The sequence below is a fragment of the Trachurus japonicus genome, chromosome 10 (assembly GCF_045865225.1).
Source record: "Trachurus japonicus isolate A0001 chromosome 10, Traja_1.0".
NCBI classification, from domain to species: domain Eukaryota; kingdom Metazoa; phylum Chordata; class Actinopteri; order Carangiformes; family Carangidae; genus Trachurus; species Trachurus japonicus.
In genome coordinates this window covers 18,017,713-18,035,649 of record NC_140916.1, presented here as the reverse complement: position 1 = coordinate 18,035,649, position 17,937 = coordinate 18,017,713, and the positions used below count along the sequence as shown (strand labels likewise).

The window sequence follows — 17,937 nt, the reverse complement described above, 5'->3', positions numbered from 1 at the left end:
TGCTATTGTTCATATCCTATCAGTGGATCTGTGTGTTTAAAAATGCCAAACCATGATGCAGATTCCTTCTGTCAGTATTGAGAAGCTCAAACTCTGCACAAGCTCAACAGCCCGTGACTTAGAAACATTAACTAAATCTACAAGTATCACACTTCCTCTCTGATCTTCGATGTTTAAATAAATACTGTGTTTGACAAGCAGGGTGCCACTCCTCTATGGTTTTGCTTCCATCTGTTGTTTTACCTGATAATTGTCAATTCTGTTTTTAAAAAGTATTGAGGGCTGAGTTTTAAGTAAATCTCTGTGTCTTTGTTTTAAAAAAGAGCCCAGAGTCCTAGCTGTTGGCACACTGCTGATGGCGAGTTTCTGCCTTTTGAGGAGAGAGATGGGGTTTTCTGTTGTTTGGTGTGTGTGTGTGTGTGTTTGTGCAGTCTGCGAGACAGCATGTATTAGTGTTTGCAACCCCTCCCCCCTCAAGAGGTAAAATAAGAAAGTGCAAAAGGATGCAACGCATGGAAAGAAAAAATATATATTTTATGATGTAGATTCACAGACTTGCTGTGTAAACTCAGGAAAAAATGTTGATAAATATGTACATCCAATAAGAATTTTAAGGTATTTCAAACAGACAAATACATGTGATCCATCTTCAGACTTTATGATACTATCATACTTTTGTTCTTCAAAGCCGTTTTGTCAGTTTTGATATCGATCTGACAGTGTTGTCTTTTGTCATAAACTACAAAACCAATCTGTCGCTTGTAACCATGAGCTTCAAGATCAAAGTTGATTAGATTGACGTCATTGTTCATGAACAATACAATGATTTTTGTCACATCTTTGAGCAGTTTTTTCTATGTTCTCCGGTGAGTATGTTGTGTGAAATTATATGGAGGGAAAATTACACAAATTCTGGTGTCACTAATGTTATTGTCTTGCTGCAATACAAGACAGCTCTTCATTAAACATCTGTAAAGATACACCAAAGTTTTACCTACTAGTTTGCAATTGGCTGAGTGGCGTGCAGTTGTTTTTAGAAATGGGTCCCTGGCAAAATCAGGAATAGTTTAATGTCACTGCCTTTTTGCTGACTAGAAATGTAGTGAGAGCAAGTACACGGATAAAAGTTGTGGTTTCACTGAGCCCACTGCGGCTGTCGGCCCACCTACAGCTCACACAGATATGGGATTCTGTACCAAATCACTTCCAACAGCATAAAGCTCCTCTGATGGAGTTCCACGAGATGCAGACACGTGGGGTATGAAAAATAGCAAGAGCTGGCCTAATACCACTGGCACAGGACTACGTCTTAGATGATACGCCCCTGTTGCATTAAGAAAAGAGAGGGAGAGTTAGAGAGAGGAAGAGAATAGCAGCCAAGCGGCGAGAGCATTTAGAGAAATGTGCAGTGTCCCCCCCAATCGCCTGTCGGATCCTATTTCCAATTGAAATTATTTATGGACTGGAATAAATAGGTCATTTGATTATGAGCCCGGCTGGCACAAAAACGGGACAAATACGACAAAAATGCAGTTGATGAACCTCTTTGTAACTCGACGGAGTGGGAAATTGCAGTGTGACACACATCACATTCATAAATGAAGGACTACCACTGTAGGAGAAAGAGAGCTGGGTGGTGATCTGTGCCTACTTCAAACACCAGGCCACAGAGGGAAACAAGTGACATCATGAGTGATGAGTGTCTTTCTTGTATTGGTGACTCCACTATGACTCCATGGCACTGATTGATTTTGACTAAATGATTTTTTTTCCTCTTGAGGGGCAGCCAACAAGCCTTAGACAATATTGACATATCATCAATTCATAAAGTTGGTATGGCACATGTGTTAGCAAGCAATTCCTTATTGAATCTTACATGATGGATTTAAGTTCAATATTCACTCTCCTTTTTATCTGCTTTGGTGTTAAAGCTCTACTACTTCACCAGCTAGTTATTATCTGAGCAGAGATCTTTTGAGCTGAACAACACTGATGAAAGCAATAATAGTCACCCAACAAAGTACAGTTGTGCCAGCAACAGTGAGACAATGAGTTAAACTGTACTAAAAAGCTCCTGAGAGCGGAGGGTACTGCAGTGGTTTGGGTGACCGTACTGAAATTAGAGGCTTTGTAAAAAAACAAACAAAATAAAAACTATATACACACACATGCACATATACATTTAGTCAGAGCAGCTTTACAAAATAAACATGATCGGTTATTTTAGTGGTAAATCTGAGTCACATAAAAACTCTGGTTGCTTTATATGCTCATAGGCTTCAGGATATCCACGTACTGTAAATGGCCACATAATCATTTCTATGTTCTGTGTTTTCAAACAGATGTGAAATTAGGCATTTTAGGAATCTTTCTTAAAATGTTCCTTAAGCCAATTGGATGAGAGGCCACCACTCTTTAGAAGCTACAGCAATTAAGGAGCTGGTTATCTATGACTAAGCTCACTAATTAACACCTTCTATCTTGTTTCTTTGCTATGTAACAGAAACAGAGGTGTAAAAACAGCCATTGGCAGCTCAACTCAGGGTTATAAACCAGACAATTTCTTACTGGAACACAGTGACTATAAAAAACAGCCATATCTGGAATTTTTGTACAGAATAAACAAACAAGATGTTTTGAGATAATTAGTGAGGTGCTAGAAATCGTTTCTTTTGCCTATGGATATGGCCTGACAAACTTTTACCTGTGTTTCCTCGTGTAGTGATGAGCTTTGGTAACTTCACGCAGACATGACAGGGGAGATCTTCTTCTCACATCAGACGCACGCTATTTACGTCACAGGCTCCCACCGCTACCTGTTCCTAGAAAATGCAGGTGAGCAATTATAAAGTTAGTACAGCTCAAAAATAGACTCTATTCTAATTTGTTAGCCTACAACATTAATATTCCACATGGAATCTACAAAAATCAATTAGTTAAAGCTTAAAATAGTAACAATTAAGGATTTAAATCGCACATGTATAAAATGTAACGTTAAGCTATAGGCCTAGGCTTTGTTTAGCAGGAGTCATAAGATAATTTGGGAAATCACGCAACATTTTGTATAAATTCAAAAGGGACACTGCAACAACACTAGGCTATAGGCTAATGGACGATGTAACCGCTGAGTGGCAATTTGTTGGATATGGATCTGGGGATCTGAAACGTGACCATAGTAACAGTTAGCTACAACTTGCTTGTAGTGCCAGTGCTAGTGAATTGTTTGTTTCTGCACGAGTTAATACTTCAAACTGTCCTGAGAAACGTATAAGTTCATCTGCCGTTTAAATGATTCTGACAATGCAATTGCTTTGGTAATTGGGTAGCTACAGTGCCACTACACTGTGGAAGCACTGGTATAGCTATAAATGCCTTCTAAGTAATTGTTTGTTTGAATTGTCTTTTTGTTTAGTTTTTTGTTATGTTTTGTTAAATCTTTGTCTTGTGTGTTTTTTTTTATATATGGGCCGTGAGGCTGGGATAAAAGTGTATCATCATGTCATAGCCTACCTGTAGAAGTCATTTCTGGACATCTCGAGCCAGGACGCGCGCCCCCGTGTCAGCGGCGCTGCGCTGTGTTGTGAGGGAATGTGTTTCTGAAGCGGCGTGAGCGCGCCAACCTGAACTCCACACTCACTCCGGTCTGTCAGTCTTTTTATCTCACACAGTGTGCGTGTCTCCCTCCTCTGTGTCTCCTCCTCCAGCCTCATGTTCACACCACCGCGGAGCCGGAGCAGTTCACCTGTGTAGCCGACGCTGAGATCGCGCTGCCGGGGGCCGGCGGAGTCCAGTCCACTGAGCGCTGCCAGGATGCGGTGCCACAAGTTTTGGGGACCATGTTCGCTTGGGTTTTATATTTGGATGGCCATGCTTTTCAGAGGTAGGTTTGTGATAAAGTCGCTATTTAGTTTAACTTTTGTTTTTTTACCCTTGTGTGTTTTTTTAAACATTTTTTTTCCTTGAGTGCTTGGTATGTGGATGAATGGTGGCTATAAGAATTTAGATTTTAAACCATCTTTCATCTCTTATCCTTGAAAGGACTAGTGAGCTATTGAGCTTAGGTGAAGTCTAACATTTTGGCAACTTGTTTGTTTTTTGACATTATAAACTGTTGATAATATCTGAATTAAATCGATTGCTGGCGTTTTGTATTGATTTAGATGAAACCCAGTTGCCTTTTGAAGTCACATCAAACTTCTAATATTTAATTCCAAGTTATGAAGAATAGCCACCTAAGGAATGAATGAGAAATTTGCTTCACAGTCATAGATGTTATATTGAACGACAGTGGTATGAATCAGGAAAACAAAAATCACTTGTTTCTTCACTCTGACTGTACTTTTCATGAGTTTTGTTCCTAAATTATTATTTAATACACTAAGGGTTATTTTTAAACACCGTTTGCATGTCAGTGTGCATTTGTGAGTGTGTGTGAATAGACTCTGCGATGTGCGGTGTGTGGAGCATTAATGTTTGCACACTCGTGTGCAATGAGAAGTGCATGCATGGCTCTAATTCTCTCCTAAGCTCCATCCCATCATCATCATCAGCATCAGCATCAGCATCAGCATCAGCATCAGCATCAGCATCAGCAGCATCTACAACATCTGGGATGTTTGCTTACCCATTTGTGACACAGCGGCTTTGCTGGAGATATCCCTTCAAACTTTCTATCTGTGCATGTGTGTGTGTGTGTGTCCATTGAACCTGCCAACCTCACTTCTCCATACTGATCCAGTCAATAGTCGTCTTGTAGGCGAGAATGGGGGGTGGGAGCATCATCTTTAATGACTGGAATAAAGGCTGAAGGGAGAGATAAAGAGGATGGATTACATGCTGACCCATGACAGGAGGCAGCCACAGTCTTTCATGGACAGCGTTGCTGTCTCATGGTGGGACAGTGTTGGTGTTTAGCATCAGTCTTTTCTGCTGTCGAAGCTGTGACAGCACTGTTAGAAGACATGAGCTGTATTTAGCACTGAATCTTAAAATCCTGAAGCTTTTTTTTCCCTCTTAAACAATTCCCCAAAAAATTCTGCAGTTTTTGATTGTTGATATTGACCTTTCGTGATACATGCAGTACTATGTTGCAGATATGAATCTATCTTGGATCTCTTCATAATTTTGTGTCATGGCATGTTACATTTGAGTACTAGGAGGAGTAGAGTAGAGGCCCCTGAAGCTTTGGACATGGGTATTAATGAAGCAGCTGCTTGTTGGCCTGGTGTTGTGCACATTCACTGTACAATAAGTAGCTTTAGTCTGTCGAGGGAAAGGCAAGACAATAGCCAAAGGATGAGATACAGGATAATTTAGTTTCCTTGAAACTGAAGCATGATTTTGTAATAAATTGCTCTCCCTTCAGCCAGACAATGGGGTTCACAGATTAAGGAGTGTGAAATTATTTTCCTGACCCTCACTCAAACAATCATGAAATGGTAAAACTGGAGTTGTCTGGCACAGATGCTTCGGTAATATCTGCTTGATGTCAGTGTAGCGCCTCATCTCTCTCGGATGTCTTCATCTGGCTCTTGTTTAATCTCTCTCTCACTCACAGACTCTTTCACAGTCTGCCTGCTTTCTAATTTTTTCCAGAGTCAGCAATACTGTACACTTTCTCAGACTCTATGCTCCTTAATCATGAAGTTTATGTAGATTGGCCTGTTTATGCCCTTGTTCAGCATTTCAGTCATGCGTGAAGGTGGTGCGAGCGCTGCTGTTCGTCTAATCACAACACACGGTCAACAGGTTGTGCTGCCATCTAGTTATTTCAGAAGTTTAAAGCTGTGGGTTTGTATATAAACACCTTAAATCAGCATCACAGTATAGATGTGGCAGCTACACACCCAGCATTGCAACGGCACAGATCTTAACTCCTGGATTAGGATTAAACATCCAGTGGTTTTAGGGCTCAGAGCCCTCAACCATAGATTATAAATCTTTGCTATATGAATCCACCCATGCAAAACTCCATTAACACACAACACCATATGCTGTAATCCCTGTAGTCACATGATCGTAGAAATAACGCCTTAATGGACGGATCCATTGCTCTTCATTCTCTTTGAGTATGTACTTCTTAAATGCAGAAGGAAACTCTGGGGCGGTGCGTGGCGCAGTGGGTAGAGCGGCCGCCCCATGTAGAGGCTACAGTCCTCGCCGCAGGCGTCCCCGGTTCGAATCCAGCGTCGGGCAGACCTTTCCTGCGTGTCATTCCCCCTCTCTCTGCCTCCCCATTTCCTGTCTATCTCTACTGTCATCACTATCAAATAAAGGCAAAAAGGCTGAAAAAAATATACTTTAAATGCAGAAGGAAACTCAATTACCTGCAGAGAAACACACACAAATAGACACAGTCACAGTCACAGCGACATGCAATTACTGGTGATCTACAGAAAGTGATGAGGGTTGAGGGTGGAAATCGATCTTTTTCAGTATAAGTTTATCCTGTGGTCTCTACTGTCCCTCACCTGTCTCTGTTTTAACCTCCCTTTTCTCTGCCTGCCGTCCCACCTTTTCCTCTCGTAATTCCAGATTTTATATATTGCATCTTGTCAATGACACGCTGTCCTTCTCATCCCTTTTGTTTAGTGTCTGCACATTTCACAGGTCCTATTTTAAACCCTGTCTTACACTTTTGTTCTGGCAGCTGGAATTGACAAAGCAGCACAGCACGAATGCAGCTAGTGAAAGCTGTTAATCTTAATATTAGGTAACAGGTACAGAATAATTAAACATTTAGGGACATAATCGACATTTAGTCCAGTTCTCTGTTAATATACCAGGGAACATTTATGCGTATGACCATGACAAACTGCAAGTACAAAAACAGAACTGACAGAAGGGGCCGTCTCATTTTCATAATTTCATTAAAAATACAACCAGTAAGTCAGAGCACATTCTTACTTCACAACACTCTTTGCGAAGATCTCACAAAATGTAAAACCTCTGTTTGCGGGTTTACTGTCACATCAAGGCTAAGCATAAATAGAAAGCCATACAAAGTTATGAAATGTAACCAATCCAGTTCTTTTAATTGCTTTGGAGAATTTCCTAGGCTTTTTAAGGACCCTTGATGTCCTGGTTTGATCCTAGCTTCACTTCATTTTCTCCGTCATCCAGCTCTAATTCTCTTTCTTTTGGTTTCTTACTTCATTGTGCCTCCTGATACCAACTCTCATCATCTCTCCTTGGTCTCTCTCTCTCTCTCTCCCTGTTTCTCCTCCTCTCCCTGTCTTGCTATATGTGGTTTGGAATTGAAACAGGTTGGGTAATAAGCTAGCCACCTGGGTTAAGATGTAGGTTTAAAGATGCAGAACATCTGGATACTTCACTGCTGACCTCTCCTGTCTCATTCCTCTACCAAATGATTGATAGTGAAATAATGAGGTGCTATAGACCATCGCCAAAGTAGACGTGACCTTAATTCAAATCAATGCATACTGGATTACTTTGTGAAGCAAACCTGTGTGAAGACAAAACGCAAATACAAATATCCTCTATAGTCTCCTATCATTTTGCAGACACAAATATAAAACATTAAACTTTCTACCAACACATGAATACACAGAATACATTTGTTGCATCAAGGACCCTGTTATTTCCTCACAGACTGTTAAAAAACATTTGTCAAGGTCGGCTTTAATCTAAAAGACAGCACATGGCTTTTGTTGAGTTGGGCGCCCATTCACTGGTTTGGGAGAGGAAATATTTGGCAGGGACTCATTGGCACACCAGAGTGAGGTCATCCCCTCATCTACAGTGACTGAATCTATAAAAAAGTTGCTTGTTATCTGCAAGACGGATTCTGGCCAGTGAAATTTCAGCAGTGTCAGTGTGTGATTTACCAAAGTGTTTCTAAGTTTTATCTGCTGCTAATTTTATTTCATCTGTTCACTGTCGGTCTCAGCGGTATTTATTTTTCTCCAGTTTCCCTCCATGCACGCACCAACACACATTAGTACACTACAATATTTGCATCAGAAAGACCGTGGATGTTTAGCATTTGCCGTGGTGTTGACTGTCCTGGCCCTCTGGAAGTGGCGGCCTGTCAGCGGTTTCTTTGTGCAGCTCTGTTCCCCTTCAGGTTTTTAACTGTGGTCCCGAAGTCCCAGAGCATTCTGGGATCAGAGCCCCTGTTATGTTCCAGACTGGATAATAGACTGGGCTTTTTGTTTCAATTGTTGAGATTTAGCAAGCATGTTTACCACAGTGTGAAATAAGATTACTCTAAGTAATGAGGGGTTGGTTTCACATTAGTGCGATTTTTACGTCAGCATTTTATGTCCTTTTTTACGGACAAGCCACAAAAGAAAACTTGCTGTTTACGTGTAATGTTAAGCTAAGGAGGGAGCAGGGTGAACTGGCCAAAAAAAACAAAACAACAACAATCTTTTTGGGTAATATCACGACTTGTTATCTGAAACATGATCAGAATCTTGTTAATGCTCTGATATTATCATGAAAGGGCCGACTGGAAGTTATAATTTATATCGCTTGCTCTTGCTTTGATGCTTCTTTCATCTGCTTCTCTACTCGTCACTATAATTAGCCCAAAATGCTGTTCTGTTTAGAAACTGTCCCATCCGATCACACTTTTTTGCTTAGTTCATATGGAGTATTCATCTGGACAGCACTGTTGGTTATTCATGAGGCGCTATATGTAAGTCTTTAGTCGCTTAGAGGGGTAGTTCAACATTTTGGCAAATTGGCCCATTGCCATAATCGCTATAGTCATAGCAGTAGGTTCGTTACTTTTATTTGTAGGTGTAAGCTATTTTTAGGACGGTGGAGCGGAGCGGCAAGCTGCTCAGACCTACGCTACGGAGGCTAATGGAATTTCTTGGTTTCTCTCATCAAACTCATCAAATACACAATCCAACAACTCCAAAACGCTCTGGTGGACAAGTTGTGACCTGCACATTCACCACGCTATGAGATAATAATGGAACTTTATGAGACAGAGTTGTAAATTCAGAGGTAAATTCATGCAAAACCGCTTATGCACGTTGCATTCAGGGATAGTTTTTCAGCAAGCAGTCTCTGTATTTACCTCGAAAACGGCTCTGTTTAATAACGTTCCATTATTATCTCATAGTGTCGTGAATGTGCAGGTCACAACTTGTCCACGGAAGCGTTTTGGAGTTGTTGGATTGTGTATTTGATGAGTTTGAAGAGGAAAACCAAGAAATTCCATTAGCCTCCATAGTGTAGCTCTGAGCAACCTGCCGCTCTGCTCTGCCATTCTAAAACTAGCTTACACTACACTAAAGGTAACAGACACTGCTATGACTATAACGATTATGGCAATGGGGGCCAATTTGCCAAAATGTTGAACTATCCCTTTAACAGCTAACCCTGACTGGTCCAGCAGCTCAGTGTTTCCCTGCCTGCAGCCAGGTCTCTCTTCCTGTGGATGGACTGTGGCTCCACACGGTTGTACCGCTGTTGGTGATGATGGTTGTTGTTCTAGTCTGGTGAAGAACTATTACATGTGCCGCCGTGCCAAGCTCTCCAAGGCTGCTCAGAAAACCCAGGGCTGGCACCAACAGCTGCAATTAGTGGGTACACTGTGTAACAACTGTCAGTGGGTGGTAGCAGTTTAACTTTTTAAATTTAATGTCTAAATATAGCAGCTAGTGGCACCATCTGTATGATTAATTTTAAAAGTACATATGCAAAATCCCGATATGAAGTGGTGAACTCGAAGATAAATGATGTGAATATTGTTTTTAAATCTTAGTACCCAAGTTCCTATCTTCATGATCTTTTTGTCACCAGCTTTGTTGTGTTCTTCCTGTTTAAACACCTCCACATTTGCCATCACATGCAGCGATCCGTGTTTGGACAGAGACTCAGCCTGGATCATTTTAGCTGGACTCATCGGGGGCACTAAAACACCTTGACGTAAGAAGTAGCATTGCTGTTTGTTTTTATGTTTGGGTGAATGTCTATGACTATCTCTCTCCAGGTAACAGTGTGTGTATGTGTGTGTGTTTGTGGATGTGTGTGTGAGCGAGTAAGAAAGAGAAGGGAGGGAGAATACGTCCCTCCGGCCATCTGTATTTGGATAGCCTGTGTCTGATGATTGTGTTGGAGGCCTCATCTGAGCGCATTGACCCAGTAAAAAAATATTCCGATGGGACAGAATCGCCTAGCTGAATTTCTCTGTATATGTTACTGTAATGAGTGTGTGAGAGACTGTGTGACAGGAACAGGGCAAAAAAAAGAAATAAGAATAGTAATGTACTCGGGTGCGTTTGCACCATACTTGCATTTTTAGATCAACAACCTGTATTTTTGGCTCCACAGTGTAAAGAGTTGGCTTATTTTCCCTCCACTAGAAGTGACTTTCTATTAAAATCCAACCATTACTTTGCAGATGAGCTGAACTAAGTGATGATGATGTTGAAATGACTATGTGTTTTCAAGTTTTTTGTTTATTTCCTAACAACATAACTGGCTGTAGAATATGCTCATTGAAGTAAATTCGGGACTGAAAGAGAAAAGGAGGACTAGAGGTAACAAGAGAAAGGCATAGAAAGCGAGATGGATCAAAGGAGGGGACATCACAAGATTTGGAAAGGCTTGTAAAGGGATAAAGACATTGATAGACAGAGAGGGGTACATTGAAAGAATGAAAAATGTACAGTGAAATAGCCTTGAAAAGGCGTGTTGCAAAAATTGGAATTGCTTTCAAAAGAGAAATAAAAGATGGTGTAAAGACATTAGATTAGAGGACGTGTGGGAGGAAAGACGGGTAGAATATGCTTCTGGTTTTCCCTTATACCCACATTTACATTTGACATTTAAAACTATGCTGGGACCTGCAGTTTTACTGCATTTTGAATTTGTAAAATTTGCACATCTCTTCTCTCCAGGTACTAGTCGGTCCATCCATCCATCCATCCATCCATCCATCCATCCATCCATCCATCCATCCATCCATCCATCCATCCTTCCATCCACCTGCCCTTTTTATCTTTTAGATCATTTCCCAAAATCTGTGAAATTTAGCCAGTGCCTGAAGCAACCATAGGACTGTAACTGAGACAGTATAGGATAGGATTGTATTCGCTGCATCATGTGACATAATGAAATGTAGCCTATAATGTAAAATAAATCACAACGCTGCAGTATACGTTTTTTTTATTTGTAAATTCAGATGTGCAGGTTGAACTTTGAGCTGGCCTCTCTTCTTGTGGACAGAATACAAAATATTAAAGAGTGTTAAGCTGTCAAGTGTGTTTTGGTGCTCATCTGTTGAGTTGGCATTGTTCCCTGAGAGCATGAAAGGTTACATGTGCAAACACAGAACTGAGTGTACTAACGCACAAGCCAATATATCCTGTACAAGAACACACTAAAATGTAGCCATTTGCAATGTGATTTTTACTGTAACACACTGGGTCAGTAGTGGGACAGATCAGTCAGAGTACTGTACCAGTCCTCAGCAGGCTGCTCCTCCTATTAGTCACATTTGCAAAGCTCCCATGTGTTTAAAATCTGATTTTCTTCTTACCTTGGCCATATTATGGAAATTATTCCTTTTTTGCTGACGCTAAGCAAAATGATTTATCATTTTTATTCTAACAGATGCGTGGTTGCAGCTGTCCTGTTCTGACTCAGTACTAGCTGTTGTGTCAGTTTGTCAAACCACCCCCTGTCTTGATGTTGTCAGTTCTTAAGTGTTCCTTCTAATCCCAATACAAAATAGTGTGTCCCACTCCAAAAACACCCACAATATTATTTATGTCCTCAGTATTTGAATGAATAAAACTTTAAATCAGGGGCTGGAGCCTGTCCCAGTATATACAGACTAAAAGGCAGGGTGACACATTCTTGGAAGAGTTGTCTTACCACCAGGGTACAAAGCGTAATGCATAAATATGTACGGACCAAATTTACATCTCTTTGTGTCTCACATTTTTCATCTCCTCTTGATTCTCTCTCACAATCATCTGCAAGAAAGCTCTCGCGTCCAATATTCTTCTAATAAATGTTGATGTTGAGGAATCACACAAATAGAAAATTGTCTTTGTCTCTAAGGAGACCATGTGAATGTGTGAAATGTATTAATATTTTTAGGGATGCTGCCGAGCTGAAATAAAAGGTCCCCTTGGGTGCTGAGGCCCTCTGGGTCCCAGAGGTGCCCAGAAGCAGTCTGACTCTGCTTATTAAACTAGAACTAATTCTTTATGCAGACATCCTTGAGCTCAGGGGTAACTTCAGTGTGCTGTGTTAGTGAGGCTAGGTTAACATGCACACATCAGTGTACAGGGTTTTAACTCACACTGAAGCGGCGTCAAAGACACAGTGTTACCCGTTTCCTCTACGTTTGTTATGCAAATGAGAAAAGAAAGGCAACAGTCACGTTTAAATGTGTGTGTTTTGATCAGAGGATATTATTTAAAAAATATGTCTCAAAATCCTATGATACATTGTTACCTTGAAATTATAAGACTCTATCGGTCTGAGTGGTTTTGAGATAATAATTTGAAGTTATAAATTTCCCCTTTACAACACACAACAAATGACAGCAAAATGATGATAGATTTGAAATTTGTAACCTTAACCTCAAAATCCTAACCATTTTTATCACAGCTCTTTTCAGTCATATCAACAGTAAATCAGCTGCTAAGGACTGAGCAGTGGGGTTGACACTCAGTAACATTTTGATTGAAAGTTTGGTTCCCTGGTTAAAGAGGTGTGTTTCCTTTCATATCCTTTAAATACTTAAAGCAGAAGTAAGCGGAATATTTGTGTTAATATAAGTCTTAAATAGTTCTATCTTCCGACAGCAATCACTTATATAGAGTGTTTGGTCTGAAACACGGGTCTGTCAGTCACTCTGCTCTGCTGTAAGCCGAGGAGAAAACTTTCCTTGTATCCTACAACCTTTATCCAATGAGGAGAGAGAACGGCATAAAGGGGCAGTCCTCTCTGTGTGTGCAGCCAAGGGATGCATGTGGTGACGTAGGGACGAGGGCGGGGACTGCTAACTCCATCGGCTGACAAGAAGTTAGCCAAAACGACCGGATCGCTTACTTCCGCTTTAAGCTTTAACCTTTTGTAATATGTGCCTTACTGACAATTGATTATTTGGATAATGCCACTAATCAGTGACCTTCTCTTAGACCTGAACAGGGCACAGTGGTGACCCCTGACATTTTCTATAATGACCCACATGCTGTTATATGCAGTATTGATCTACCTTAGTTGCTTATCATTGGGATGGCTGTGTTTAGCAAGTACACACACACAATTGATGAACGTAGGAGGCTGCGCTCATTTTCTTCTCCTTAGCAAGGTTAATAGCAAAGGTTGTGCATTAGTTCATATGACAGACACAAAAAGGTCAGACCAGTTAAAGTGACATCTTTTGGAGAATATAGTTCTGTGCTCTAATTTGGTGTGAAAAGGTCACCATGCAGGTCAAAGGTGGAGGGGCAGCTCTGACAAAGGTTTTTTTTTTCTTTTTTTCTAATATTATTCTTTGGAAGTCCATTTTACATGTTTAATTATGTAAATTTGTCTTCATCCAAAAATCAGCATTAATTTGATGTTCTTTCTTGCGATTTGTGTTACACATACCTTTTATTGTAACGAGAGCATAAATGACACAAATCTAGCTAAAACGAAATATATATATTTGTTTTAAAGTTAAAGCAGAAGTAAGTGATATATTTGTGTTAATATAAGTCTTTAATAGTTATATCTTCCGACAGCAATCACTTACATAGAGTGTTTGGACCGAAACACGGGTCTGTCAGTCCCTCTGCTCTGCTCTGAGCCGAGGAGAAAACATTTATCGTATCCTACAGTTTTTATCCAATGAGGAGAGAGAACGGCATGCAGGGCTGTGTGTGCAGCCAAGGAACGCCGTGAATGTGGCGACGTAGGGACGAGGACTGTTATGGTGCGTTCAAGGAAACTCGTAGACTCGTGTTTTTCCGTCCTGTGAAGTTGTATCAGTTTGATCTGGTACGAGTTCACGGGTCGGAAGTTACGAGTGGCCGTTATAGTGACTTTCACAGGTAAAACAGGTCGAAAAAACACGAGTGGGTTGCCTGGAACGCTACAAAGTCGTAAGTTGTGACTTGAAGCTGTAATTTACGATTTCAAAAGCCTGCCTCGAACGCAGCATTAGCGAAAACGACCGGATCGCTTACTTCTGCTTTAACATGAGCATAAAATAGGCCTGCCATTGATAATTGATTTGCTTTTGACCTCAGCAACTCCATCATGCTTTCTAAATAAAAGGACAGGGGTGCAGAACAGACCCCTCCCCCCACTCCCCCTATCTATGTTTCTCACACTCTTCTTCTGCTGAAGTTTGTTTGATGCTGGATGCCAGTTTCTCGTATCAGCTTTATCAGCGAGGTAATTAAAGAATAAATACACAAATAGAAAAAACAAAGACAAAACAATGCATGGATCTATATCCTATCGTTTTATCCTACTACACACAGTTTGTTTTCAAATTGAAGTTGTTGGCACAGTGGTTCAGTTTATTTCATTTCTTAATTCAATGTGAACGTGTGTGTTTTATGAGACAAACAGCAATGGAGTCTGAGCCTACAATTCTTCTTCACTGACTTCATTAGTTCAGTTACGTCTCTTTGGACCTCTGTTCACATTACACTGTAATAAAACACAGGAGAGATGGAAGTGGGGGGTGGACAAGATAATAGCTCCACTGTAGATGAAGCTGTATTTAAATGTGTGCTCGTGTGTCTGTAAAACTTGTTGTGCATGGATAGACGGATTGTAGAGCTTTGTGTTGAATTATTGAGATTCTGTTTTTGTTTTTGCAGAACATCAGCTATTAATGCACTTGCTGGGATGTCCATTCAAAAGTGTTTACAGAGCAAGAGACAGATGAAGAATGAGGCGTAAAAATGCGTCTAAATCAGTGTCTGTGGGATCCGTGAGTCCAACTTCCACCTGAAGATGTGGAACCTGGACAGATGGATGCATAGATTGAAAGGATCCAGTCTGGTCTATTAATCAGAGTCTGTGTGGCTCCTAAGGAGCAGTGAAAAGGTTTCTGCTGTGCCGAGCAGCTTCTTGCAGCTCGTCTGTCTCTGACCTCAGTTCTGCCATAACTCTCCTCATTACAGCCTTAATGGGCCAATCAGCACCGTGCTGGGCCAAAGGCACACTCCTCTCCTTTCTCTTTCACAGCTTTACAGATCTGTAGAGCTCTCCTCCTTTGCTGTAATGATCTCTCCTAGTTTCTCACCCACATTACATGTCTCTCTTCGATCTTTCTTCTCTTTTCTTCTCTCTCTTTTTCTGTTGTGTTTTTTTCTTACATGTGGGAGTCATTATGCTGTCATGGGGGTTACCTGCTGCGCACAATTTCTGACAGTCTATCAGTGGCAGGTTGTTTATATGCCGTATAAAAAAACTGGGCTTGTGTAAAAAATGTCACTGAGTGCAAAAGAAGGCTGTTTTTCCAGCTTCTGCCTTTTTATTTGGTAAAATACAGTCTGTATTCACACTGCAGGCCTTTATCCGCAGCTCATCTTCAGTTTGCTGTTGAAATGTCATGTTTGTCATTGTAGCCAGAATCCAATACCAGTCTGAAAAGTAATTAATCTCTAGTCACCTCCATGTGCACAAATGCAATACTTGAGATGACACGCCTGCTGAGAGTGAGATCTGTGACTCCAAGGGCATTAACAGCAGAGTCTGACTGTGTATGTGCGTGTATGAGAACACATTTGTGTGTCGCTGTCTCCCTTTATTTTTGGGACAAATGGGATAGTGCTAAATGTGTGTGGAAGGTTAGGTAAAAGAGGATCAATAATGCTGATGAGAATCGGGCCAACAAACACATCATCCTAATCACCCTGGACCTTAAGACTACACCACCTCACAGTCCTGCCACCGTGTGTATGTATGTGTGTTTCAGTTTGCTGATGTATATGCAGATGTCAGCACTTGTGCTTATTTATTCATTATTCATCAAAACTTTCAGCTCTACAAACAAACCTGCCTCTTCTGTTCATGCTTAAGGCAGGACCACAGAATACGGTGTATAGGAACCAGGGACATCTTGGCTCAAACTGTGTCGACTGAATAGGTACAGCATGTGGCAGCGTGTTTGAATTTCCAACGGGTAAATTATAATCTAGCTGCAGCCCGGTGCCAGAAAGAGAAGGGTAAAAGGTGAACAAAACCATTAAAGCTACTTTCTGGATTAGAAATCAGCCTCCGTACCCAAGAAAGTGTTCCCATAGCCGAAGCCAATTTTTTGTGCTTCAAAAAAAAAAAATTCCTCTCTGGAATTCAGTTGTTTCAGTTGTGGATTTATGGCCCATAAATGCAAACAGACTGCACGCCCTGTGTATATAAATCAAGGAGAGACCTTCAGAAGTCTGTAGTGACAGGGGGCTGCACCTGCAGCTCTGAATTATGGTGAAGCTGCAGGTGGGTGTGTGTGACAAAGCTTTATCAATTTTATCAGGGTCATGAAGTAACTACAGTGCTCGAATCTTGGTCATTTGTTTTTAATTACACTCAGTAACGAGAGGCGAGTGCTTCGTATTCAACATGATAATCAGCTGAAGCATCTTTTCTCTTGCTCCTGTTGTTTCCCCAGGATCCCTGCAAGGGGAACACCAGAGGAGGCTGTACAAAGAGCTGCTGGCCAACTACAACAGACTGGAGAGACCTGTGGTCAATGACTCAGCTGCCATCTTAGTGGAGCTCGGCCTCACACTGCTGCAGATCATCGACGTGGTGAGGGAGATGGTTTTTTGTTGTGTGTGTGTGTTTTGTTCATATGTGTGAAGCTGGTGTTGAGGTTGTTGTCATGCGATGATGTAGGTAGGTGGCAGGATATCGGGTTTGTATTATGTTGGGCATGTGGTTTATTTGAGAGTGGGATTCCTGCTGTGCTGCTGACTTCTGCATAATTTCACCTCTAAGGAGTTAAGCTGCTTATTAAAGAACTGATTAAAAACAATGAAACATTTTCAGAGAAAATGGAGCATGTGTTGTTTGTAAAGAAAACACTGCCATTGAAATATGCCGTATGTCTTAGCAGCAACCTGTACATTCGTTTTTGGTTTGTGGGTGACATGAGGTATTATTTTAGATTAACAGACGCTTTTATCCAAAGCCACCTACAAGTGAGTGCCAAAACAAAATTTTCAGTGCAGTGGGAGATCTTGGTGTGAATACCAAAGAATGCCCCATTAAAAAGTGCAAGGAGATCAGGTAGAGGTGCAGTTAGAGGTGTTAGGGGAGGAGGTGTTATCAGATACCATCTATGTTCAAGAGTCTTGAACATAGATGGTATCTAACAACATTTGGTAGCTTGAAGTCACACAAACAAAGCCAGACAACATTCCTCTTAACAATAAGGATCATAAATCTGTATGATTGAGCTCAAGATTGATGCAGACTCAGAAATGTCACTGAAGGCAGCATTAGTGCTTAGACTTTATTCTTAGATTCAGGTAGCCAGTGTAGGTGGACGAGTAGCTGCATGGCATGTGCAGCTTTAGGCTGATGGATGACCAGACAGGCTGCCACATTGTGGACAAAGACTATTGTTGAGTGAGAATGTTTTAATTGGATGTGTGTCTGTTTGGGTGCCCAATGACAGATCCAGCAGCAGTCTGTGCTTATGAAACTGTGCTAAATGTTGGCGGAAGTAATGCACTTCTGCTGTTTGAATACTATTATATAAAGACCCTCTGTACTGGGACAAAATAACTTCTGCTGCATATGTAGGCACACACACACACACACAAAACACACACACATTTTGAGGTCACTGAAATAGTCCTTAATTGTTAACTTTAACTTACACCTTGTTGGTTTCAGGTTATTATCTCTACTGCTTTATTTTCCCAGTATAAATGCATATTTTTGTCAGTTCCAGTCTTCCTGCAGCTCTGCTAATAAAGGCAAATTGAGGTT

The 17,937-nt window shown here is 41.0% G+C and overlaps 1 protein-coding gene across 1 annotated transcript in view; it reads left to right on the top strand.

Annotated features, from left to right (window-relative positions):
• Positions 1-3,634: 3,634 nt before the first annotated feature.
• The window catches only part of LOC146979708 (neuronal acetylcholine receptor subunit alpha-7-like), a 37,862-nt gene continuing 23,559 nt past the window's right edge, over positions 3,635-17,937 (top strand). Inside the window, exons 1-2 of the mRNA XM_085789701.1 lie at positions 3,635-3,880; positions 16,610-16,749. Coding sequence (XP_085645827.1) covers positions 3,811-3,880; positions 16,610-16,749 — 210 coding nt within the window. The 5' untranslated portion in view covers positions 3,635-3,810. The remainder of the gene's footprint in view (positions 3,881-16,609; positions 16,750-17,937) is intronic.